This window comes from Mobula birostris, chromosome X, assembly GCF_030028105.1.
Source record: "Mobula birostris isolate sMobBir1 chromosome X, sMobBir1.hap1, whole genome shotgun sequence".
NCBI lineage: Eukaryota > Metazoa > Chordata > Chondrichthyes > Myliobatiformes > Myliobatidae > Mobula > Mobula birostris.
Window position 1 is genome coordinate 80,316,652 of NC_092402.1, and position 27,805 is coordinate 80,344,456.

The following is a 27,805-nucleotide window of genomic DNA, read 5'->3' on the forward strand; positions in this document are numbered from 1 at the left end:
CTAGAATATTTAGTTTTCAACATAGTCTCCTCCTACATGTACACATTTAGTCCAGCGGTCGTGGAGCATACGGATCCCTTCTTTGTACAAGTGGTCCACAGCAGGGGTGATTGATAAGTTTGTGGCCTAAGGTACAAGGAGATGAGTTGTATAGCTCTCGTTATATGCATGTGCAGTTCAAATCTTTGAGTGAAAATGCAGAAAGTTTGAAGTTAATAACTCATCTGCTTCTACCTTAGGCCACAAACTTATCAATCACCCCTGCTGTGGACCACTTTCTGGAGGTCCAAGACGCTGACTTCTACGAAGAAGGGGTCCGTATGCTCCAAGACCGCTGGACTAATTGTGTACATGTAGGAAAAATAAATGTGCTCGGTTTTCTAAAATTGACTCCTTCTACCTTAGGCCATGAACTTATCAATCACCCCTCATATCTTTCCCTAAGAATTTTGACCAGTTATTGGAAAGTAGATTGCTAGACAATTAAGAGACCATGCAAACAACTTGCACGCTCTAACAGTCTTATGGGAACACTCTGTTTCCATGACAGCACCCAGAGTAGTGGTATAATGTCATCAGGTTACAGTTGAGCCTACAATATAACATTAGTCATCAGGTTACAGTTGAGCCTACAATATAACAATATTTCCTCTTTCCACTGGAGGGGTTTATGCTCAATCTAAAGCCTAGGATTAACTTGAATTGAAACTCTTTTTTACACCTTGACATTGCACATATTCTTCTGACAGATCTGCCAATCCACCAAACATTCCATTGTTCATACCCACCAGTTTTCTCCTATAGGCTACCTCATCAGGGAACTTATCTGAGTGCTCTACTGCAGAGCTTCTGTGTAATCTCACCTCCTGGTAAACCAGAACCTACATGGTCCCAGCCTCCAACTATGGTTGAAAGTCATCATTGCTCTAGTACAAATCTTGCCATAATGCTGACTTCCAGATAATGGATGGTGAGCTGGGCGGATGGCTGTGAATGTGAAATTGTATGATAGTATGTCTTCACCATCACTGTCATCTTGATTTTCCTCCATCATCTGAATAAAAGATAACATTTGGTTATCTAAAGTGTAAAAAGGGAAAGGAGAAGCACAAGGTGATGGATTGGTAGAAATGTAATTCAGGAAGGCAGACTATTTATGAGGATGCAGCATTTTTTCATGGTTCAAACTGTCCACTGATTACAGGGTCAACAAGAGCTGTGGTAATCATCATCTCCCCCATGGGGATTCAGATTTGCAGGCACCTGCTCTCCTTCCATGAGGTCTTGTTGCTCCCGGCTTCAGATTTACGCTCTGGAACAAGGTGGAAGGTGTGTTTATGAGTTCCATGGTGATATTGAGGTCATTGTTGAAGAACCATCATAGATGTTGGTTACTGGGTACAAGACTTGCAGTAGTGCTAAATGTGTAATGATGAGGCAGCGTAGATGAAGTTCAAGTAATGGAAATATAATATTTCCCTTTTTTAAATTCTACTTTCTGTATTTATTTTAACATTGACTATTTTACTCTTACACTATAGGGTTGAAACTTTGCATTATTTACCAACAATCTTTCAGTCTGATTGGTTAAGGAGATGTACAGTATGGTTGGTTGCTTTGCTGGGCATCTTATGGAAGGATTGCACAGTTTCGAGCTTCCACCTGATACTTGATAGCTTATAGAAATTAAACAGAAAAATCTGACTAAAGGCAAGCACTATTAGTTCTCTGCTTACTTTAGTTTCAAGATCACTGTATTTTAACTTCTTATGAAGACACATTAACAAGCGTAATGTGCAAAATCACCCTTTCTGGTCCCATACTATGTCCATCAGATAATATTCTCCTATTAATGCCTTTATTCATCCTCACAGACCTGTGTCCCAATTCTTTATTCTCCTAGGTTAACTAACATCCTCACCGAAAGGATGATTTAAATGTCATCCATATGTTTCTAAATACAAGCCATTGTAAAAAGTCCAATGTCAACACCAGACATTGCCAACTCCTGTTTCTCCTACAGACCCTGCGTGCTGCTGGCAAAACCTACATGATCTTCTTTGTGGTCATCATCTTCATTGGGTCGTTTTATCTGATTAACTTAATTCTGGCTGTCGTGGCAATGGCCTATGCTGAGCAAAACGAAGCCACTCTCCGGGAGGCTGAGGAAAAGGAGAAAGAATTTCAAGAGATTCTAGAAAGCATAAAGAAACAACAGGAAGAGCAAGCAGCACAGGTTAGTAAACCATTTGTACCTATTTACTGTGCTTGCTGTTTACAGTATTCGCTCTCAGCATTTAGGCATTGCTACCCTGAGGTGGTGAGCTTCCAACTCGGGAAAAGTTTCATGTGAGTGAAACCCTGACTAGGAGAATATAAGGTTAAGCAATTTAGTGCCAAATTGGAGTTACGTTCTTGTCCAATGGGAGTGAGTAGGTCAATAGGTTTTCTTCAATCATTTGAAATTTTATAGCAATCCAGTTATTTCATGGCCACCTTTGCTAATTCTAGCATTCGCTTATATCAGTGAATTTAGATTCTAAAGCTGTTGTTTGTAGGATCTGGACACCTGCTCCCTACCCTTTTAGTCCTCTGAACAGTATATTGCTTTTATTACACATTTGCGGCATCCACAGTATTATCTACCACAGGAATCAGCTCACTTAATGCAGGTCAATGGCCAGCTGTGAGACTTGCCTGCTTTGCAGAGTGCATCCTCAATGCCTTAACTGGCTGCACTTTCAAATTTACTCTTAGTGATTAAAAGTATGTGTGTATGCCAGAAATTTTAAATGTTACCAAAAAAGTCTGAACTGCCAAGTGCTTCCAATATATTCTGTTTTCATTAATCTACTTTCATTTTGACTGACATTGGCTTGCACTTTGTAGATGGCATTTGTGGTGAAAGGATAAGTACTATAACTTACTCATTACATCTTTATCAGAACAGTTCCAATGCACAGCTCCTCCCCCAGGTCACGAACTCTGGGGAGGCCCTCATAGAGGTGTTTGCTTTATCATTAGCCACTAGTGATGTTCCAGAAGACTGGAGGGTGGCTAGTGTTTGTCCATTATTCAAGAAGGGTAGCAAGGTCAGGCCAAGGAACTACAGGCATGAATGCAGTTGTAGGAAAATTATTGGAGGGAATTATGAAAGACAAGCTCTACCATCACCTGATTATCAATAGTCAGTATGGTTCTGTGCATGGGAGGTCATTTATGGCAAATCTTTTGGAATTTCTGCAAGTGGTAACCAAGGGAGTTGATGAAGCAGTGGATGTTGTAAATGTAGACTTTAGTAATGCTAATCTGGAAGCTAAGTCACATGGTATCTAAGGGAGCTAATAAAATGGATTCAGAACTGGCTTGAAGATAGGCGATGGCTGAAGGTCGATTCTCGGACTGGAGGCCTGTGACTAGTGGAGAGCCTCAGGAGTCAGTGTCGGGACCTCTGTTATACATTGTTTATGTAACTGATTTGGATAAGAATGGAAATGACATTATTAGCAAGTTTGCTGATGATACTGAATTAGGGGACTTTGTTGATAGTGAAGCAGATTACAAGAGACCTAGACCCATTCGGGAGATGGGCTGAAGATTAGCAAATGGGTTTTAACTTAGATAAGTGTGACAGTAAAGCCAAGGTAGAGCCTGCATGGTGAAGGATAGGGCTCTGATGAGTGCTGTGGAACAGAGGGACCTGTGATTGCTGAAAGTAGCCGCACAAGTTGACAGGGTAGTGAAGGTGTTCAGCACACTTGCCTTTATCCATCACTGGACCCGGACTTCTGAGGTTGAGAGAGTGGAAATAGAACATAGAATATAGAATAGTACAGCACAGTACAGGCCCTTCGGCCCACAATGTTGTGCCGATCCTCAAACCCTGTCTCCCATATAACCCCCCACCTTAGATTCCTCCATATACCTGTCTAGTAGTCTCTTAAACTTCACTAGTGTATCTGCCTCCACCACTGACTCAGGCAGTGCATTCCACGCACCAACCACTCTCTGAGTAAAAAACCTTCCTCTAATATCCCCCTTGAACTTCCCACCCCTTACCTTAAAGCCATGTCCTCTTGTATTGAGCAGTGGTGCCCTGGGGAAGAGGCACTGGCTATCCACTCTATCTATTCCTCTTATTATCTCGTACACCTCTATCATGTCTCCTCTCATCCTCCTTCTCTCCAAAGAGTAAAGCCCTAGCTCCCTTAATCTCTGATCATAATGCATACTCTCTAAACCAGGCAGCATCCTGGTAAATCTCCTCTGTACCCTTTCCAATGCTTCCACATCCTTCATATAGTGAGGCAACCAGAACTGGACACAGTACTCCAAGTGTGGCCTAACCAGAGTTTTATAGAGCTGCATCATTACCTCGTGACTCTTAAACTCTATCCCTCGACTTATGAAAGCTAACACTCCATAAGCTTTCTTAACTACCCTATCCACCTGTGAGGCAACTTTCAGGGATCTGTGGACATGTACCCCGAGATCCCTCTGATCCTCCACACTACCAAGTATCCTGCCATTTACTTTGTACTCTGCCTTAGAGTTTGTCCTTCCAAAGTGTACCACCTCACACTTCTCTGGGTTGAACTCCATCTGCCACTTCTCAGCCCACTTCTGCATCTTATCAATGTCTCTCTGCAATCTTCGACAATCCTCTACACTATCTACAACACCACCAACCTTTGTGTTGCCTGCAAACTTGCCAACCCACCCTTCTACCCCCTCATCCAGGTCGTTAATAAAAATCACGAAAAGTAGAGGTCCCAGAACAGATCCTTGTGGGACACCACTAGTCACAACCCTCCAATCTGAATATACTCCCTCCACCACCACCCTCTGCCTTCTGCAGGCAAGCCAATTCTGAATCCACCTGGCCAAACGCTTCCAGTGCAACACTTTTCCACTCTAAAAACTCTCTCGCACAGGTCCCCTGCAATCGTCAGACACAACAGGCAACCAGCACCCCTTCATCAGTCAGGGCATCGAGTTCAGGAGTAGGAAGATGACGACACAGTTATCTAAGTCTTTGGTGGGGGCACACTTGGAGTGTTATGTACGGTTTAGGTCACTGTCATAGGAAAGACAAGACCAAATTGTAGAGCAGGGATTTCCAACCTTTTTTATGCCATGGACCCTTACCTTTAATCAAGAGGTCTGTGGACCCCAGGATGGGAACCCCTGCTGTAGAGGGTGCAGACGAGTTTATAAGGACGCTGCCGGGACTGGAGAGTCTGAATTATTGGTGACACTGGATCTTTATTTCCTGAAGCGCAGGAGAATGACGGATGACCTCAAAGAAATTTATAAAATTATGAGGGGTTCAGATAAGGTGAATGCTCATAGTCTCTTTCTTAGGGTTGGGGAGTTCAAAACTAAAGGACACAGATACTAGTTAAGAAAGAAGAGTTTTAAAAGAGATCTGAGCCAACTGATTTACAGAGAGGGAAGTGAGTACCAGGAAAGAGCTGTCAGAGGAAGTGTTTGCATGAGTGCAGTTGCAACACTTACAAGACGTTATATACTGTACATGGAGTGGAGGGGCTCAGGAGGGTTTGGGCCAAATGTGGGCACTGGTACTAGCAGGGAGGATGCGGTGCTCTGCATGGACTCGAAGGGCCAAAAAGTTATTTATGTGCTGTATTACTCTAAGACTCTGCCTCTAAAACCTGACTTATGTACAATCTGTACATATGAACGAGCATTTGGGAAACTGGTGGGACGGATCGTTTCCCAGCTGCTGCAGGGCTGCAGGCACCTTTTGCTATCTGGGAACTCTGTTTACACCTGCTTAAGTTCATAACTCTTTGGGTTATGATCATTTCACAGGAACAGAACCCTGCCATTACCTAGGGAGAACCTGTATGTTGTTTATTATGAGTGGATTCCAATTGCAAATACTTTGTGTATAGCTCTGGTTAATGCGATATGCAATTCCCTACCCCTCTACTATCCTCTAGAGTGGCTGGCATTATAACTATACTGTAGACTACCCAGAAGGATGTTATTCGCCAATAATGAGATAATAAATGCCATCTTTATACTTGTACCGTTTCGCAGTAAATAATGAATTGATTGTTTTTTTTTCTTTCTTAGGTGACTGAAACATCTTATAATAGCATATTTTATGTGCATTTTAATTTAGACCAAAATGTACAAATTATTTTTGTTCCATATGCACAGAGCAAGAACGACAATGGAGCAGTAAGATTAAACTGAGTCATGTTAGCTACGGTACATGCTGAACAACTTACAGTGCAGAAGCTACGAGCCGGGCCTGCCAAGACGAAAGCCTGCGCAAAAATAGAGAGCCTCCTGCATGTAGGGGGCCCAATCTATTCACCATGCAATCAATTAGCTGCATGCAAGCGTGCTATACTCCAGCAATCAATCCGATATAGTTCATCCCTACCCCTAACCCCACACATCGATGGGAACCGCAGGAGAAGAGAAATTGAGAAAAATAATGAAACGTCTATCCTGTTTAATACCAGGCAACTGGCCTACGCACCCTTGTGGAGCACTGTAGGGGTAGCAGCTTCTCTCTCTGTGGCTTCCCAATTAGCTGATGTTGAGGACAGAGGCTTTGAATCTCCTCTTCTCTTACTGAAGTGTCCATTGATTCATCTGCTCGGATGCTGGCTTCACCAACAGAGGACACTCTGTCGCTTCCCAGGGTCCCCCATCAGTTCAGATTTGTTCTGTAGAGATTTGTCCAGAGCATCGAAGGACTTCTGCCCAAGTTCTCCCAAGTGCATGCGGAACAGCTAGAGTTTCATTGCTTCCTCCAGCTTTGCCACTGGTGTTAAAATTGGTAGAAGTTCATTCTAGTCCAAGAAGGTTTTCTTCCATTACAGCCAGGTTCCTGCAGTCGGTTTTGCCATAGGTGCAGCCCAAAATGGATTGGGTGCTTGGAGTAGAGCGGCCATTCTTGCTTTGATCTCACCCTCGTCGCCAACAGTAACGTATGCACAGAGCAAGAACGACAATGGAGCAGTAAGATTAAACATTTTCACTGAGTCATGTTGGTAACAGTACACACTGGGCAATTTACTGTGCGGGATCTGCAAACTGGCCCGCTGAGATGAAAGCATGCGCACTTGAAAACCCGCGCAAAAATAGAGTGCCTCCCATGCATTGGAGGCCCAATCGATTCACTGCGCAATCAATTGGCTGCACTTGCCATATTTCGCAATCGATCTGATACGGTCAGATTTCTATACTATTTTTCTGTATTTTACATTGCATTATGACAAATAAGGAGTCTATTTGTCCCATCAATGCCACTTCCTCACTTATCTCCCTGTAACCCATTCTCTCTCACATATCCATCAAATCCATCCCAAGTCTGTGAGTTCTACCTAGTAGCCAGAACTGTGGGAGGGAACTGGAGCATGGGAGAATCAGAATTCGAATCATGATCAGAATCAGGGGGATTATCACTGACATATGTCATGAAATTTGTTGTTTTGTGGCAACAGTACAGTGCAAGACAAAAAAATTACCACAAGTTACAAAAATAAATAAATAGGACAAAAGACAACAAACATACATTGTCACGTGCAAACTCCACAAAGACAACACCTGAGCTCAAGATCAAACCCAAGTCATTGGAGCACTACTTGCAGTGTTAGTGTGCTGCTATGGTTATAGTTACACATAGGATAAATATTGTTCATTGTACTATATTTTTAAAAATCTTCGACAGCTGGAATGGTTTCAAGGGAGCGAACAGAATTTTTGAAGAAAATCTTACCAGCTCACTTCTCAAACCTAGGTTTGAAAATCTCATTGTCTGACTGGATATATGTTTTCTTTCCAGGACGCCGATAAGGATCCTAAATTAAATAAGTTTTAGTGGTAGGGATGTTGGAGGTAGGTTTTTTTACACAGGCAGTGGCAAGCGCGTGGGACGGGGCAGTAGAGACAGATACAAAGGGGACATTTAAGCAACTCTTAGATAGGCACATGGATGATAGAAAAATGGAGGGTTATGTGGGTTAGATTGACCTTGGAGAAGGTTAAAAGGTTGGCACATCATGGGATGAAGGGCCTTATTGTGCTGTAAAGTTCTACATTCAATGTTCTCATCTCAAATCCAGAGAAGAACAAGTCCAGCACTTAAGACTAAGAATAATTTGGACTCAGTTTTGGTTCTCAGGAGATTTCTGCAAGACGGTTTATATAAAATATGTTAAAATTAACAGGAATGCTGCTGCGTCAATGATCATGCTGAAGATAATGTGACTCATGTGATTAGTTTGCAAAGGCTATTGGGGAGAGTTTAAACTAGAATTGCTGGGGGGAGACCAAACTGAAGTGACAGAGGAAGGGGAGGCTGGCTCACAAATAGTGAAAGCTTGGAGACAGTGCGAAAGGGAGGATGGGCAGGTGATGGAGAAGGGACGCGCTCAGACCGATGGTTTGAGATGTGTCTATTTTAATGCGAAGAGTATTATGAATAAAGTGGATGAGCTTAGAGCGTGGATCAGCACTTGGCGCTATGATGTTGTGGCCATTACAGAGACTTAGATGGTGCAGGGGCAGGAATGACTACTTCAAGTGCCAGGATTTAGATGTTTCAGAAAGGACAGGGAGGGGGGCAAAAGAGGTGGGGGCATTGGCACTGCTGATCAGAGATAGTGTCACGGCTGCAGAAAAGGAGGAAGTCATGGAGGGATTGTCTACTGACTCTCTGTGGGTGGAAATTAGGAATAGGAAGGGGTCAATAACTCTACTGGGCATTTTTTATAGACCACTCAATAGTAACAGAGATATCGAGGAGCAGATATGGAGACAGATTCTGGAAAGGAGTAAAAATAACAGTGTTGTTGTGGTGGGAGATTTTAATTTCCCAAATATTGATTGGCATCTCCCTAGAGTGAGGGGTTTAGATGGGGTGGAGTTTGCTAGGTGTGTTCAGGAAGGTTTCTTGACACAATATGTAGATAAGCCTACAAGAGGAGAGGCTGTACTTGATCTGGTATTGGGAAATGAACTTGGTCAGGTGTCAGATCTCTCAGTGAGGGAGCATTTTGGAGATAGTGATCACAATTCTATCTGCTTTACCATAGCATTGGAGAGGGATAGGAACAGACAAGTTAGGGAAATGTTTAATTGGAGTAAGGAGAAATATGAGGCTATCAGGCAGGAACTTGGAAGCATAAATTGGAAACATGTTCTCAGGGAAACGTACAGAAGAAATGTGGCAATTGTTCAGGGGATATTTGTGTGGAGTTCTGCATAGGTACGTTCCAATGAGACAGAAAGGATGGTAGGATGCAGGAACCATGGTGTACAAAGGCTGTTGTAAATCTAGTCAAGAAGAAAAGAAGAGCTTACGAAAGGTTCAAAAATCTAAGTAATGATAGAGATCTAGAAGATTATAAAGCTAGCAGGAAGGAGCTAAAGAATGAAATTAGGAGAGCCAGAAGGGGCCATGAGAAGGCCTTGACAGACAAGATTAAGGAAAATCCCAAGGAATTCTACAAATATGTGAAGAGCAAGAGGATAAGACGTGAGAGAATAGGACCAATCAAGTGTGACAGTGGAAAAGTGTGTATGGAACCAGAGGAGATAACAGAGGTACTTAATGAATACTTTGCTTCAGTATTCACTACAGAAAAGGATCTTGGCGATTGTAGGGATGACTTGCAGCGGAAAAGCTTGAGCATATAGTTATTAAGGAAGAGGGTGTGCTGGAGCTTTTGGAAAGCATCAAGTTGGATAAGTCACTGGGACCAGACGTGATGTACCCCAGGCTACTGTGGGAGGCGAGGGAGGAGATTGCTGAGCCTCTAGCGATGGTCTTTGCATCATCAATGAGGATGGGAGTGGTTCCGGAGGATTGGAGGGTTGTGGATGTTGTTCTCTTATTCAAGAAAGGGAGTATAGATAGCCCAGGAAATTACAGACCAGTGAGTCTTACTTCAGTGGTTGGTAAGTTGATGGAGAAAATCCTGAGAGGCAGGATTTATGAACATTTGGAGAGGCATAATATGATTAGGAATAGTCAGCATAGCTTTGTCAAAGGCAGGTCGTGCCTTACGAGCCTGATTGAATTTTTTGAGGATGTGACTGAGCACATTGATGAGGGTAGAGCTATAGATGTAATGTATATGGATTTTAGCAAGGCATTTGATAAGGTACCCCATGCAAGGCTTATTGAGAAAGTAAGGAGGCATGGGATCCAAGGGGACCTTGCTTTGTGGACTCCAGAATTGGCTTGCCCACAGAAAGCAAAGTGTGGTTGTTGACGGGTCATATTCTGCATGGAGGTTGGTGATCAGTGATGTTGCTCAGAGATCTTTTCTGGGACCCCTCCTCTTTATGATTTTTATAAATGACCTGGATGAGGGATAGGTTAGTAAGTTTGCTGATGACACAAAGGTTGGGGGTGTTGTGGATAGTGTGGAGGGCTGTCAGAGGTTACAATGGGACATTGATAGAATGCAAAACTGGGCTGAGAGGTGGCAGATTGAGTTCAATCCAGATAAGTGTGAGGTAGTTCATTTTGGTAGGTCAAATATGATGGCAGAATATAGCATTAATGGTAAGACTCTTGGCAGTGTGGAGGATCAGAGGGATCTTGGGGTCAGAGTCCATAGAACACTCAAAGCTGCTACGCTGGTTGACTCTGTGATTAAGAAGGCATACGGAGCATTGGCCTTCATCAATCGTGGGATTGAGTTTAAGAGCCGAGAGGTGATGTTGCAGCTATATAGGACCCTGGTCAGATCCCACTTGGAGCACCGTGCTCAGTTCTGGTCGCCTCACTACAGGAAGCATGTGGAAGCCATAGAAAGGGTGCAGAGGAGATTTACAAGGATGTTGCCTGGATTGGGGAGCATGTCTTATGAGAATAGGTTGAGTGAACTCGGCCTTTTCTCCTTGGAGCGATGGAGGATGAGAGGTGCCCTGATAGAGGTGTACAAGATAGTGAGAAGCATTGATTGTGTGGATAGTCAGAGGCTTTTTCCCAGGGCTGAAATGGCTAACATGAGGGGCATAGTTTTAAGGTGCTTGGAAATAGGTAGAGAGGAGATGTCAGGGGTAAATTTTTTATGCAGAGAGTGGTGAGTGTGTAGAATGGGCTGCCGGCGGCAGTGGAGGCAGATATGATAGGGTCTTATTAGAGACTCTTGGATAGGTACATGGAGCTTAGAAAAATAGAGGGCTATGGGTAAGCCTAGGTAGCTCTAAGGTAAGGACATGTTCGGCACAGCTTTGTGGGCCGAAGGGCCTCTATTGTGCTGTAGGTTTTCTGTGGTCCAAATATTGATTCCTGCTTGAATGAAGGTTCAGAGCGGGTCTTAAAATGTGGCTTAAAGATTGGTTTAATAAGAGGCTCAAGGACTGGTGTCAGAGAAATGGGAATAAATTCATGGTATTTTGGCACCAGTGTTGGAAAAGGAAAGAGCTGTTTTGAGGGACCGGGCTCCACTGGCACGATGCTGGGACCAGGCTCCTGAAAAATTGAAGAAGAGCAGTGCATGGAGCTTTAAACTGAATTGTAGGGGGTGGCGGTAGCCAAGACTATAAAGGAGACTACCATACGCATTTTTTAGATGTATGTACAGAGCAAAAATGAGGCAAAAGTGTACACTGGACCACTGGAGAATGATTGGAGAGGTAGCAATGGTGGATAAATAAATGGAAGATGAACTTAAGTAATTTCTATCAGTCTTCACTGTGGAAGACACTACCAGTATGCCAGAAATGCCAGAGTTTCAGGGAAAAGATATGAGTGTACTAGTTAATACCAAGGAGAAGGTGCTTGGGAAGCTGAAAGGTCTGAAGGTAGATAAGTTAGCTGGACTATATGTGCTACACACCTGGAGTTCTGAAAAAAATTGATGAAGAGATTGTGGGGGCATTTGTAGTAATCTTTCAAGACTTGCGAGGTTCTGGATTGGTTCCAGAGGACTGGAAAATTGCAAATGTCACTGCACTCTGTAAGAAAGGAGTGAGGCAAAAGACATAAAATTGTCACCCAGTTAGCCTGGCTTCAGTGGTTGGAAAGATTTCCATTATTAAAGATGAGATTTTGGGGTACTTGGAAGCACTTGATAAAATTGGCCAAAGTCAGCATAATTTCCTTGAGGGGAAATCTTGCCTGAAAATCTATTGGAATTCTTTGAAGACATAACAGGTAGGATAGACAAAGGAGAATCAATGGATGTTGTGTACTTGGATTTTCAGAAGGCCTTTGATACAAGCCCATGGTATTACAGGAACGATACGAACATGGAAAGAAGATTGACCAACTGGCAGGAGGCAAAGAATGGGAATAAAGGGGAACTTTTCTGGTTGGCTGACAGTGACTAGTGATGTTCCCCAGGGGTCGGTGTTGGGACCACTCCTTTTCACATTATATGTCAATGATTTGGATGATGGAACTGACAGTTTTATGACCAAGTTTTCAGATGATACGAAGATAGATAGGTGGCGGTGGTAGTAGTGAGGAAGCAGGGAGGTTGCAGAAGGATTTAGACAGATTAGGAGAATGGGCAAAGAAGTGGCAGATTGAATATAGTGTGAAGAAATGCATGGTCATGCACTTTGGTAGAAGGATTAAAGGTGTAGAGTATTTTCTAAATGGAAAATGGATTCAGAAATCAGAGGGGCAAAGGAACATGGGAGTACCTGTTAGGGAATGAGATAGGTCAGGTGACAGCAGTATGTGTTGGGGAGCACTTCGGGTCCAGTGATCACAATGCTATGAGTTTCAATATAATTATGTAGAAGGATAGGTCTGGACCCAGGGTTGAGATTTTTGATTGGAGAAAGGCCAACTTTGAGGAGATGCGAAAGGATTTAGAAAGATTGATACAATTTGTTTTATGGGAAGAATGTAATAGAGAAATCGAGGTCATTTAAAGGTGAAATTTTGAGGGTACAGAATCTTTATGTTCCTGTTTGGATGAAAGGAAAGGTTAAAAATTTGAGAGAGCCATGGTTTTCAAGGGATATTGGAAACTTGGTTCGGAAAAAGAGAGATATCTACAATAAATATAGGCAGCTTGGAGTAAATGAGGTGCTCAAGGAATATAAAGAATTTAAAAAGAATCTTAAGAAAGAAATTAGAAAAACTAAAAGAATATATGAGGTTGCTTTGGCAAGTAAGGTGAAAATAAATCCCAAGGGTTTCTACCGTTATATTAATAGCAAAAGGATAGTGAGGGATAAAATTGGTCCCTTTGAGGATCAGTGTGGACGGCTATGTGTGGAGCCAAAAGAGATGGGGGAGATTCTGAACAATTTCTTTTCTTCGGTATTCACCAAGGAGAAGGATATTGAAATGTGTAAGGTAAGGGAAACAAGTAGGGTACTTATGGAAACTATGATGACTAAAGAAGAGGAGGTACTGGAGCTTTTAAGGAATATAAAAGTGGATAAGTCTCTGACTCCTGACAGGATATTCCCTGGGACCTTGAGGGAAGTTAGTGTGGAAATAGCAGGGTCTCTGACAGAAATATTTCAAATGTCATTAGAAACAGGGATGGTGCCGGAGGATTGGCGTATTGCTCATGTTGTTCCATTGTTTAAAAAGGGTTCTAAGAGTAAACCTAGCAATTATCGGCCTGTGAGTTTGACGTCAGTGGTGGGTAAATTGATGGAAAGTATTCTTAGAGATGGTATATGTAATTATCTGGATAGACAGGGTCTGATTAGGAACAGTCAACATGGACTTGTGCGTGGAAGGTCATGTTTGACAAATCTTATTGAATTTTTTGAAGAGGTTACTAGGAAAGTTTGCAAGGGTAAAGCGGTGGATGTTGTCTATATGGACTTCAGTAAGGCCTTTGACAAGGTCCCACACGGAAGGTTGGTTAGGAAGGTTCAATCGTTAGGTATTGATATTGAAGTAGTAAAATAGATTCAGCAGTGGCAGGATGGGAGACGCCAGAGAGTGGTGGTGGATAACTGTTTGTCAGGTTGGAGGTCGGTGACTAGTGGTGTGCCTCAGGGATCTGTACTGGGTCCAGTGTTATTTGTCATATACATTAATGATCTGGATGATGGGGTGGTAAATTGGATGTGTAAGTATGCAGATGATACTAAGATAGATGGAGTTGTGGATAATGAAGTAGGTTTTCAAAGCTTGCAGAGAGATTTAGGCCAGTTAGAAGAGTGGACTGAAAGACGGCAGATGGAGTTTAATGCTGATAAATGTGAGGTGTTACATTTTGGTAGGACACACATGGTAAATGGTAGGGCATTGAAGAATGCAGTAGAACAGAGGGATCTAGGAATAATGGTGCATAGTTCCCTGAAGGTGTAATCTCATGTGGATAGGGTGGTGAAGAAAGCTTTTGGTATGCTGGCCTTTATAAATCAGAGCATTGAGTATAGGAGTTGGGATGTAATGTTGAAATTGTAGAAGGCATTAGTAAGGCCAAATTTGGAGTATTGTGTACAGTTCTTGTCACCGAATTGTAGGAAAGATGTCAACAAAATTGAGAGAGTACAGAGAAGATTTACTAGAATGTTACCTGGGTTTCAGCACCTAAGTTACAGAGAAAGGTTGAACAAGTTGTGTGTTTATTCTTTGGAACATAGAAGGTTAAGGGGGGACTTGAAAGAGGTGTTCAAAATTATGAGGGGAATAGATAGAGTTGACGTGGATAGGCTTTTTCCATTGAGAGTGGGGGAGATTCAAACAAGAGGACATGAGTTGAGAGTTAAAGGGCAGAAGTTTAGGGGTAACATGAGGGGGAACTTCTTTACTCAGAGAGTGGTAGCTGTGTGGAACGAGCTTCCAGTAGAAGTGGTAAAGGCAGGTTCGATTTTGGCATTTTAAAAAAAATTGGATAGGTATATGGGCAGGAAAGGAATGGAGGGTTCTGGGCTGAGTGCAGGTCGGTGGGACTCGGTGACAGAAAGCGTTCGGCACGGACTAGAAGGGCTGAGATGGCTTGTTTCCATGCTGTAATTGTTATATGGTTATATGGTACTCATGCAGGATTTCTTTAAGGTTAACTTATAGGTTGAGTCAGTGGTAAGGAAGGCAAGTGCAATGGTTGCATTCTTTTTGAGAGAGCTTGAACATAAGAGCAAGGATACGATGCTGAAACTTTATAAGGCATTAGTCAGACCACATTTGGGGTATTGTGAGCAGTTTAGGGCCCCTTATCTAAGAAAAGATGTGATGAAATTGGAGAGAGTCCAGAGGAGACTTACTGAAAATTATTCCGGGAATGAAAAGGTTAATGTTTGAGGGGTGTTTGATGGCTCTAGGCCCGTACTCACTGGGGTTTAGAAAAATTAGGACGGGGAATCTCATTTAAACCTACTGGATATTGAAAGGCCTATATCGAGTGGACGTGGTGTGGATGTTTCCTATACTGGGACAGTAGGACTAGAGGGCACTGTCTCAGAATGGAGGGATGTCCATTTAGAACAGAGATGAGGGGAAATTTCTTTAGCCAGAGGGTGGTGAATCTGTGTAATTCATTACCATGGATGGCTGTGGAGGCCAAGTCATTTGGTATATTTAAAACAGTTTGATAGGTTCTTAATTAGTAAAGGTATCAAAGGTTACGGGGAGAAAGCAGGAGAATGGGAAGGATAATAAATCAGCCATGATCAAATGGCAGAGCAGACTCAATGGGCCAAATGGCCTACTTTGGCTTCTATGTCTTCTGGTCTTATCATCTTATCATTTCCAATACTCTGGATACCAAATCAAAGACTTCTGACATCAGTTATCCTTTTATCCCTGACACAATTTACACATCAGTTTTACATTGGATGATGTAATTTTCTGATTAATATTCTTTTGGAAGTATCTCAGAGGAATTTAAGTTGAATTGTTCAGGAATTACAATTATAACACATTCCCACAACAACAAAGTCTTTGCATGGCACAGTAGCATGTAATGATTGACTTACTCTTCTCTTTCGTCCTTGGTTATTCTCCCACAATTGCACCAGTTACCACCCGGAATCTGACTCAGCCACTTAATTCCTGAACCCTTGATGCTCAAACCCCGGACCTTAAAACTTTTCAATTCCCCTTGCTTGCCCTGATTAAAATGAATCACTGATCCTCAAGTCCCTTTGGATCCTTCTAATCTCCAGATTACTGAGACCACTAATGGGTACCTAGTGCCATTTAGGTTCAACAGATCAAACTCAATTCTCAGCATTGAGGTTTCTCACTTTATGAAGCACATGTATGGAAACATATTCAATACCAATAATACGTTGAAATGTGCATTTATTCCTTCAGCTGCATTCTGCTAAAGACCCGATCGGCAGCCACTACTCACTCGCAAGTGACAGTGTACAGAGAAAAGATGATTCCCACAATGGTCCCGTCGAGGGTGAGTGCGGCATGGGAGAGGAAGGAGGGAGTCATCGAGCATCGCTGACTGTCCCACACACCAAGCCAGTCATCTCTATTGCAGTGAATGGAGTTGTTTCACAAGATACTGAAAATGGGACAGCACCCAATGGCAGGGTTTTGCCACCTGGACTCATGAATAAAGTAGACATGAGCAATGGAGTAAGTTACTTTTTATTTTGATTTCCTCATTGCATTGACTAGTTTAGCACATATGTTTCAGGAGTATGACAGGAAGGTAGCCATGGAAGAATAAGGCAGAGGAATACTCATGGATGGGAAAGAACTCAGAGAACTTGCAGATAAGGTAACTGTGCTTTACATTCAGATTTCACAAAACATTGCTCCATAGAAGCATGGTAGTGTAGTGGTCAGCACAACACTTCACAGTACTACTGATCTGGGTTCAATTCCCGCCACTGCCTGTACGTTCTCCCCGTGACCGCCTGGGTTTTCCATAGGCTCTCCAGTTTCCTCCTACTGTCCAAAAATGTAGGTCAATTGGTCATTGCAAATTTTCCCCTGATTAGGCTAGGATTAAACTGGTGATAGCTGGGCGGCGCTGCTCGAAGAGCCGAAAGGGCCTAATCTGTGCTGTATCTCAATAAATAAATACATGCAATTTCAGAAGCATCTACAATGTACATTTAGCAGTAATGTACCTTGCTTCCTCCAACCAATTTTACAAAAAGAAGTTATGGAAATTATAATTTTGTACTGCTTAGGGGATGGAGTCAATTGAAGGGGAAGAAACTGATTCTGCAAATAAGTCATTATTATCATAGGTTAATAGAGCACTGAAGCAGGCTATTTGGCCCACTGAATTTGTGCTGACCATCAATCATCCATTTATACTAACTCTGCTAATTCTACATTAGTCCCATTTCTTATTCCCACCAAAACCATCTCCCTCTGCCACCCCTACTTGTTAACCAGAGGATTTAATTTCAAGTTCATTTAAAAATAACTGGAAGGAATTTGAGTAAAAGTTGCATTCTCCAGAAAGCAAGATGAACAGAAATTTGCTCCAAGTAAATTTTCCACAGAGCAAAGCCATTATTTTTGATGCCGAACACAAACTTTGTTCTCAAGATACCAAATCATACATCACCATCATACCAATCCCCCACCGCACCTTGACACTTTCTGAGGTGGAACCAGATTGTTTCTAACCTGAATGGACTTGTGTGCTAAGGTCTTCAGTTCCTTAATGTTTTCTAAAATATTCCCAGTCATTCTATATCCGGGGTCCACGGACCCCTTGCTTAATGGTATTGGTCCAAGGCATAAGAAAAAGTTGGGAACCCTTGCTCTATATGCTTACCTTTATTAGGACTCCTAAAGTGCATCTCCTCACAATCAGGATTAAATTCCACCTGTCATTGCTCTGCGCAATTTACCAATTGATTAACACCTTTCTGTAAGCAAGGACTATCCTCCTCACTATCAACACTATCACATTTGTGACAAAAACCATAGCAAAACTATTGAGCATGTTTATGATCATTTCTGGGATTCCAAGAACAGTTCCAAGAAGAATGAGAGGAGATTTGATAGAGGTATACAAAGTGATGAGGGGTATAGACAGGGGAAATGCAAGCAGGCTTTTCCACTGAGGTTGGCTGGGACTGCAACTAGAGGTCATGGGTTAAGGGTGAAAGGTGAAATGTTTTAATGGTAGAGAAACTTCTTCACTCAAAGGGTCGTGAGAGTGTGGAATGAGTTGCCAGCGTAAGTGTTGCTGGTACATGTGAGCTCAATTTCAACATTTAAGAGAAGTTTGGATAGGTACATGGATGGTAGGGGTATGGAGGACTATGGTCCCAGTGCAGGTTGATGGGAATAGGCAGTTTAAATGTTTTGGTGTGGACTAGATGGGTTGGAGGGCCTGTTTCTGTGTTGTGCTTTTCTATGACTTTATGACTCTGTGCTACCATTAATCAGATAGTAATTTCAATGAATAGAGTACTAAGGAGCTGGTTTTTTTTCCAGTGTTGTGGAAATGTGCACGAAGGCAGTCAATTTACCCAATTATTGCAAAACCAAAACATCAATTGCTTTCACAAACTTGAAAAAATCTGCAGATGCTGGAAATCCAAACAACACACACAAAATGCTGGAGGAACTCAGCAGGCCAGGCAGTGTCTATGGAAAAGGTGCAGGTGACGTTTTGTGCTGAGACCCTTCAGGTACAGGTCTGCTGAAGGGCCTCAGTCTGAAACATCAACTGTTTACTCTTTTCTATAGATGCTGCCTGGCCTGCTGAGTTCCTCCAGCATTTTGTGTGTCTTGCTGTCAATTGCTTTGCTTTATTGTCTAAGAATATGTTCATTGGCAATGGGATCGGTTTTTGATTCACAACCAATATCTTGTCCCAAATTTCTACCTGCTCCTTTGTAGGTATCTGGTAGGGATGCTGATGACGAAATCCCTGGGTCAAAACATACCTCCCTGTTTCTAGAAGAACCAGCATCCTCAAAGAAAGATGGGAGTGTAGCCAGTGTGCACAGCAATGCCGTACTAGATGGTAAGATCTTTCTACATTTGAAAAGGAATCAAAGATTGTATAAACTTTAGTGTGAAATGAAAACAGAAAATGCTGGAGATACTCAGGTCAAGCAGCATCCACAGAGAGAGAAACAAAGTTAACATTTCAGGTCAAATGACATTGTTCAGATGACAGGTCACCAAACTGAAACATCCACTGCTTCTCTCTTTACAGGTGTTGAGCATCTCCTGATTTTTGTTTTCTAGCTCCTTCTGCAAGTTGTTCATAAACATTCCAGCTCTGATAGAATAATTTGATCCTCATTTAGTGCTTGACCAGCTGCGTACATGACCTCCAGCAGAGTTTCCTGCTTGGAGGTCAACTCCAAGCTTTTCAGTACAGTCTCAGTTCAGGCAACCTGGTGCTTACACAGAACAGTTTTGGACAACCTGAGGGTTCCTGCCCCAGACTCACAGTCTATTGAAGCTGTCACTGTGATGTCTTTGACATTCAGAAGCACTCGACTACACTCTGGGCTCATAAAAAAATGCATAATATTTAATTAATTTTACTTATAAAGAGCTAAGATACAGTATATACAAAGACAAAAAAAAATCAGCTGGAATCATTGAATCTGACTTGAAAGAACAATTTGAACAATTAGAACTTTGTTGAGGAAGCCAGTGAAAGGGGACTTGTGTGCGTCAGCCAGTGTTAATCCAGTGAAGAGGGAGTGCGGAGATTTGCCAGAACTCAAACTGGGAATTCTGGACAGGATTTGCTGCCTTACTGAATTCCATGAGCAGCCTACTGGAGCAGAACAGGGGCAGCCACAAATGACAGTTGCAGGGAAGTAGAAACCACTATCAGTTGACAACCACAGCAGACATGACATGAGGTTTCCATGGGCTTACCTAGGTAAGTCTTGGGGTCTGTGCTGACTTCTGAATAATGAAAGGTCTTTTCCATTTGCTTTCAAGTAAAATATATTGACATATAATTTCTGTTATTCCCTAAAAATTGGCAATTAATGGGAAAAACAACTGTGAAAGGACTCAAATTGTCCCCTAAAGCCCAATTATTTCCTTAATGAATCTCCCTTCCTGGACTGCTTATTATTACCCTTGTCTTCCACACTGGAGGATGAGTGATGCCCTCAAGGCTCTTGGTGCTGCCATGTCAAAGTTGTCAATGTCCATGGAAGACACTATAATAATAAAAAATGCAGGAATATTTTCCACGGAGCCACATGGCACCTCAGTAGTGTAGCGGTTAGCATGATGCTATTACAGTTTAGGCTGTTTCACAGTTCAGAGTTCATTTCTGGTGGCATTCTGTAAGGCGTCTCTGTATGTCCTCCCCGTGGAATGTGTACCATTTCCCCGGGTGCTCCAGTTTCAACTCACAGTCCAAAGACTTACTGGGTAGGTTAAATGGTCATTGTAAATGGTTCCATGATTAGGTTAGGGTTAATCGGGTTGGTCGGGGGTTGCTGGGGTGGCGTGGCTTGAAGGGCCAGAAAGGCCTACTCTACGCAGGAACACTAAATAAACAAATTATCTCTTCAAAGATTTAGCTTATGCAAGTTTCACATGGCCATTTCTTTTGGCTTCATTCTGGTATGAAGAAAATGCGAGAGTCAGAGAGTTGGAGAAAACTACAGGACAGAAACAGGCCCTTCGACCCATGTAGTCTATGCCAAACCATTTAAACTGCCTACTCCCATTGACCTGCACCGGGACCATAGCCCTCCATACCCCTACCATCTATGTACCTATCCAAACCTCTCAAACATTGAAATCGAGCTCACATCCATCAGGTTCACTGGCGGCTCACTCCACACTTGCATCACCCTCTGAGTGAAGTTTCTCATTTTCCCCTTAAACCTTTCACCTTTCACCCTTAACCCTGTCCTCTTGTTGTAGTTTCACCCAACCTCAGTTGAAAAAAACATGCTTACATTTACCCTATCTATACCTCTCATAATTTTGTATACATTTATCAAGCCCGCCACCCCCCCAACTTTTTATGTTCTAAGGAATAAAGTCCTAACCTATTTAATCTTTCCTCCAGGTCCTCCAGTCCCAGCAACATCCTCGTAATTTTTCTCCGTACTCTTTCAATCTTATTTACATCTTTTCTATACATAAGTGACCAGAACTGCACACAATACTCCAAATAAGGCCTCACCAATGTCTTATACAACTTCAAGATAACATCCCAACTCCTGTATTCAGTACTTTGATTTATGAAGGCCATTGTGCCAAAAGCTTTCTTCACAACCCTATCTACCTGTGATGCCACTTTCAATGAATCGTGTACCTCCATTCCCAGATCCCTTTGTTCTACCACACTCCTCAGTGCCTGACTGCTCACTGTGTCAGACCTACTCTGGTTAGTCCTACCCAAGTGCAACACCTAACACTTGTCTGCATTAAATTCCATGTGCCATTTTTCAGCCCATTTTTCCAGCTTGTCCAGATCCCACTGCAAGCCAAGATAGTTTCCCTCGCTGCCCACTACACCCCCAATCTAAGTGCCAGCCGTATCCAATTAACCACATTATCATTCAGATGATTGACATAGATGACAAACAACAACAAACCCAGCACCACTCCCTGCAGCGCACCACCAGTCACAGGCCTTCAGTCAGAGAGGCAACCCTCTTCTACCACTGTCTGACTTCTCCCACAGAGCCAATGTGTAAAAGTGCTATACTTCGTACTAACTCCTCATAGATGTGCAGCAAGCTGGAGGAGTTGGGAAAATGAAAAACAGTAGCGGTTCAGGTTTTAATAAGAGTTAATTGCAAGTTCTTAAAGCTACACAGACATTTTTAAGGTCAAAATCATTTAAATTCTGGAACTGATAAAATGTTTTTTTCTAGTGTTACGCACCCTGTAATGGGTTTAAGAACCAGCAGAAATGGAACACACCTGGAGTTTGGTTTTGCTTTTAACTAATGCTACTTTTATTAGTAACTATGCAATACAGTAATATAAAACCAGATAAATCAAACAGGTTAGCAGAGATTAAGCATATATAGGTGTGGAAATATAAAACCCAAACTTCTTCAAGCTTAAGTGATACAGTCTTATGATGGAATGTAAGATAGTTCAGTTCAATGCTCAGGTTAATTAATAAGAGATATTTGTAATCCAAAGGGGAATGTTGTGAGAAGGCAATTACGTCGATATTCCACAGATTCCACAATAGCAATACCAGATTAGATTATGTGGACACGCAGTCCCCTTTTATTGTCATTTAGTAATGCATGCATTAGGAAATGATACAATATTCCTCCGGTGTAATATCACAGAAACACAGGACAGACCAAGACTGAAAAACTAACAAAAACCACATAATTATAACATATAGTTACAACAGTGCAAGCAATACCGTAACTTGATGAAGAGGCCATGAGCATGGTAAAAAGTTCAAAGTCTCTCGCAAGTCCCACATCTCACACAGGCGGGAGAAGGAAGAAAACTCTCCCTGCCATACCCGACCACAATCCGACCCCAAGTCGTCCAAAAATTTTGAGCTCCGATCAGCCCTCCGACACCAAGCACCGAGCACCATCTCTGCCGAACGCTTCGACCTCAGCTCCGGTCGCCAGTAGCAGGCAAAGCCGAGGATTTTGGGCCCTTCCCTCTGGAGATTCTGGATCGCACAGTAGCAGCGGCAGTGAACTGGGCATTTCAGAAGTTACTCCAGATGTTCCTCCGTGCTCTCTCGGCAGTCTCCATCAAATCAGAATTGTGCACGGCCCCTATTTAACAATACAATATAATTTCACTGGAGAGGCTACGTGCGCTGCATCGCGCCACCACCTTCTCCTCCCTCCTCCAATAACAAGGGCTGCAGGTTTTATCTCCGAAGTTGTTCCACTCCACACACGAAATATCACCGACAGTGACCGTCAACGAATATCCTTTCAACACAAGCGGCACCACACCCAAATTCAGCTACGGGTCATCCCAAAGTGGTGGCCACAGGATACTCAAACAGAATCCACATATGGATTATCACCAATAGTAGCTTATCACTGAGGTATGGTCTTCAAGTGGTAAAACTACCAACCCAGGCAAGGATTATCACACACAGGTAGTTTCCACATAAGTTCACCCAAAACACACAACTGTGATAGCCACTTATCCAGTTCCACGACATATGAAATAACTCCGACAGTGATTTGCCACAGGGGTGCCTTTCTTCAGTGAACTACCACACCCAGACAAGGGTGACACACAAGTGGTATTCACAAAGGTACTCCCCTCACCAGAGAACCTACTCCTGTGGATTAACTACGTGACAGTCACACTTTCGTAGTCGGATGGAACTCAAACTAACCCTTACGGGCTACTTAGGAGAGAGTCCAAACAGTGACCTCTTTGTCACTAGGTTTCTTCTGTTTCAATCCTATCTCTCCTCTCTTCTCTTCCTGCAAACTTGTTCTAGTTGCAGAAAACTTGTGAGAGTCATTTATGAATACTCAGGATCGATCTATACTCACCCCTTTTGGGCTACTGAAAGTTTAAACCAGCGACCGACTCACTGGTGTCTTCCATTGACCGAATCCATCTTGACTCTCAGCATGTGTTTTTCTGTGTCTGTAACTGTCCTTGTAAAAAGTAAACATGCTGCAGAGAAACCATAACATCAATTGTCCATCAAATAACTCCACCTCTCTCTCTCTCTCTCTCTCGAGCAGCTCAAACAGTGTCCAAAAGTTAGTCTTATTCTCCCGGCGTTTTAAAGTGACAGTCCACAGAAAATATGAACCCTTGGGGTACATAACACTAGTTATTCCCATCATTTGCCAAGACAAAAGGAAAAGTCTAAAAAAGAAACTTAAAGAATCTGACAATAAGACAGGAAAATTTTCAAAATTCTGTAAGCACCTTTTTTGAGTGAATTCCACAGTCAGGCAGTTCTGCTTGTCAATCTTTTAGGGCAGAATTAAAAACTTCTCTTTGCTAATTATCGATTGTTGGTTATGTGCTGTGTCATATACAATCAAGTGGAGACTAAGTATCATGAGCCCCTTGAAATCTTTGCGGAAATCTTTGGGACTTACAAAGGTTCCCGCCGCTGCCTGTAAGGAATTTGTACATTCTCCCCGTGACCGTGTCGATTTCCTCCCAGAGTCCAAAGACATACGGGCTGGTAGGTTAATTGGTTATTGTAAATTTTCCCATGGTTAAGCTAGGATTAAACTGGGGGACTCCTGGATAGCATGGCTCTAAGGGCTGGAAGGGCCTACTCCACACTGTATCTCAATAAAATAAAAGACAACAAATACATCTTTGCTTGGACTCAGAGTGATCGCTGTGTTTGAGTGCACTGCTACTCTCTTTCTTTTCCTGCATCCTACTTTCACTCATAAAGCCCATCATCTCTCTGGATTCTCCCACTAAGGTTAATTTACAGTAGCCAACTTCCATACAAGTAAGCATTTCAGATATGCGGGGAAACTAGAGCAGTCCACCTCATATACAATAGATATGTATGTAGTGACAGAGATAGAGTGTAAACTCCACACAGAGTACTCGAGGTTGGGATTACACTGGATCGTTTAAGGTGTGTGGAATGCGGAATAACTGCAGCACCACTATCCTCCCCTATTGTACAAAGAAGACTGCTGTCATGATGTGCGTTGGCAATATCAAAACCCAAGTGTGGAGGAAAGACAGACTCTGATGTAGAGATGTCAACGAGAGTTTATTCATAATAATTTCAAAGAACATCAGTGGCTCGGCCGAGCGACATCACAAAAAGTAATATTCTCAAAACTAGGACCCCGTGATTAACACTAATCAGGCATCCGCTTAAATAATACAAGTAACACGGAGTTCCTGAGCCTATCAAAATAAACTTAACAAGCTTAAACGGAAAGCACCAGGAGACAGAACTACAAAGAATGAGTAGCTTGAGAAAAACACAAGGAACTCCAAACGATTAATGACTCTCTTTAAACAACAATGAACTAATTCAGGTGTCCTAAAAATTTCAGAACTCAACATTCTCCAGCACCCCACAAAGGCCTAAAGAACTCATTACAACTGTACTCATTTGCAGACTGCTCTCCAAAGTCTCCACATGGAGGGAGTATGATTGGAAAATCTTCACTATTAGTTTGAATGGAAAAGAATCACAGTGAAGGACTAAGATTAATTATAGTATCTTTAGATTTACCTCATTTGTTTAAGTTTATGTAAATGGGGTGTGCTTTTTAATTATTTGCTTTTTTAAAATAATGATTCCTAAATTTTTAGTAAATTTGAATATATTGAAATAGTTTGGATACTTTTTGATTGCTTCTGAATATCAGAAATATTCAGAAACATTCATGGCTCTTGACAGCTTTGACAGTCAGCAATGACATTTACATCACAGAGGGCTCTGTTGCTGCACAGGGCCTCCCCATGACTATTGAAGGCAGCTTCTCTCAGCAAGTCCCAAACTGAGAAACCAGTCAAGGTAAGTGCATTTTTTGTCTGCATGTCAGTGCCAACTGCATGCAGCTCCCCGCTGACCAGAAATTCTGGGTTATTGGAACACAATTCCCTCCTAATGATTGTTTTCTTTTAATCCATTCCCAGGATGTGAGCATTGCTGGTAAACCAGCATTAATTACCCATGAGAAGGTGATAGTGAGCTGTCTTTTGGAACCATATGGTGAAGGTATTCCCACAGTGATATTAAATAGGGTCATCTGGGAATGTGGTCCAGTGACAATGCTGAATGGTGAAATGTGAACACTTGTGTTCCTTGTCACATTCTGCCTTTGTTCTTCTGGGTAATGGAGGTTACAAGCTTGAGAATTGTTGTCAAAGATTCTTTGACAAGTTATTTTTTATAAATAGTTGATATTGTAATCAAATTGTGCCAGTGTTGGAGGAAGTGGGTATTTAAAATAGTGGGTAGGGTCAAATCAAACAGGCTGATTTGTAGTCATTGGTGGTCATGCTTCCTGAGTGCTGAAGGTTCGTCATCTTCCTTTATGCTCCTCACTCACACCTCGTAACATGGTGGAAAGATGCTCAGGAGTCAAGAGGCCCAGTCCTTCACCACAGAATGCGCAGGCTCTGCTCTCCCTTATTAACCACCATCCCTCCTGCTGGCTATTGATTTTATTTTTTGAGGCTCTGTTGACCATAAATGGTAAATGCCACCTGAAAACTAAAAGCATTCTCACTCACTGTCATCTCAGCTTGGAAAATCAGCTTTTCTCTTTTCTGTATTGGATCAAAGCTTCAATGATTTCTGGAGCTGAGTAAATTTAAACCTTTGTGTTTTGATGTACGATCAGCAAGTATTTTATTAAATGAAAGTTAACAGGAATCATGAATCATGGAAAAGGCAATCAGTTTGTGGACTTTTGAAATTTTAACATGGAAATGAATGATTAGGAGTGATGCTATAGATAGGGGGGCGAGGTGGAGATATGTCTCTACCAAAAGGGGCGTAAGGTGGTCCTTCCCTCCGCTAGCCTGCAGGTCATCATTGGGTGAGGTGTAGCCTCAACCTGCACCTGCTTAGCCCCCCCCCCCAGTAGGGTCACAGGGGTCATGTGAAGCCATGGGAGCAAGTGGTGGATGGTCATATGAGCAGGTGGTGCAGGTTATGTTACCACTGACGCCAGGCAGACCACCTCTGAAGAATATTGATAATGTCTGGAGTCACCCGTCTTGTAAAGACACTGCCCAGAAGAAGACAATGGCAAACCGCTTCTGTAGAAGAAATTGCCAAGAACAATCATGGTCATATGACCATGACCACCCATGTCATACAGCACAGCTCATAATGATGATGATGATTATTGAATATCCAGGAGTTATTTGGATATTGGACCCAAGGTACAGATTATGTGTGATCTCACTATTTAACTAGCTGGCAGAACTGATTTAGTATTGACTGAACTCCTGCTGCTTTATTTAACGGAGGGATCTTAACCATCTAAAAACAATAGGAAATCCAATGCGTTAAATTCTATGACTCAAATTCCTTGTGTTTTTTTTTTGTTCTTCAAGCACTGCACTGAATGGAGGCACTTGGAACAATTAATATTGATTTACCCCTGCACGCTGATGCAAATGCTCTGTTTTTATTCCAAGGAGATTTAGAAGCTTCACAGATCCCTTGCTATTTATGTTCTGCAGAATTAGAAGAGGCACATCAGAAATGCCCTCCCTGGTGGTACAAATTTGTCAAACCAGCGCTAATTTGGGATTGCTGCCTACTCTGGGTGAAGTTCAAAGAAATCATGAAAATTATTGTGATGGACCCATTTGTGGATCTGGGGATCACAATTTGTATTGTGCTGAACACTCTCTTTATGGCTATGGAGCACTATCCCATGACAGAGAGCTTTGAAAGTATGTTGTCCGTTGGGAATCTGGTGAGTATTTGCCCAACAAAAGTTGTTGGTTTATCTTGTAGAACTGTTAGGATGAATAAATATTGCACTTCACCTTCACTGCCAGGGTGAGGTTCAACATTAACAACAAGAGTGTCACCTCACGTTCCACATGTGTAGTCTACAATCTAATGGCATGAGCATTGCATTTTCCAATTTAAGGTAAGCCTCGGCGTTTGTGTTCCTCTCACCCTTTCCTTCTGATCCATTTATGGTCCTTTTTTTTTTGTTCTGTTTCCCATACCACCCCACCTCACCCAGTTTCATCCCCCCCTCCCCTTCCTGGTTCCATCCACACTTTTCACCCCTCTGTATCCTGTCTCCATTCTGGTTCCATTTGCCTTTCGTCCCTCTCTTAATGGTTCCTATAATCACCTTTCTTACCTATAGCTTTTATGTTTCCTATTATCCTCTCCAGGTTATCTCCATCTGCACCCTCCCCTCCTCCCACTTGGTTCCATCTGCCTATCATGCTCACCCTTCCTCGGTCCACCTATCTACCCCCTGTCTCACCCCTGTTCCTCTACTCTTTATACCGGCA

At 42.4% G+C, this 27,805-nt stretch overlaps 1 protein-coding gene across 2 annotated transcripts in view; it reads left to right on the top strand.

Moving 5' to 3' along the window:
* LOC140191768 (sodium channel protein type 4 subunit alpha-like) overlaps positions 1 to 27,805 on the top strand; it is a 138,712-nt gene that overhangs the window by 61,642 nt on the left and 49,265 nt on the right. For both annotated transcript variants that reach the window (XM_072249491.1, XM_072249490.1), the window contains exons 7-10: positions 2,024 to 2,236; positions 16,241 to 16,516; positions 18,755 to 18,881; positions 27,008 to 27,246. In XM_072249491.1, coding sequence (XP_072105592.1) covers positions 2,024 to 2,236; positions 16,241 to 16,516; positions 18,755 to 18,881; positions 27,008 to 27,246 — 855 coding nt within the window. The remainder of the gene's footprint in view (positions 1 to 2,023; positions 2,237 to 16,240; positions 16,517 to 18,754; positions 18,882 to 27,007; positions 27,247 to 27,805) is intronic.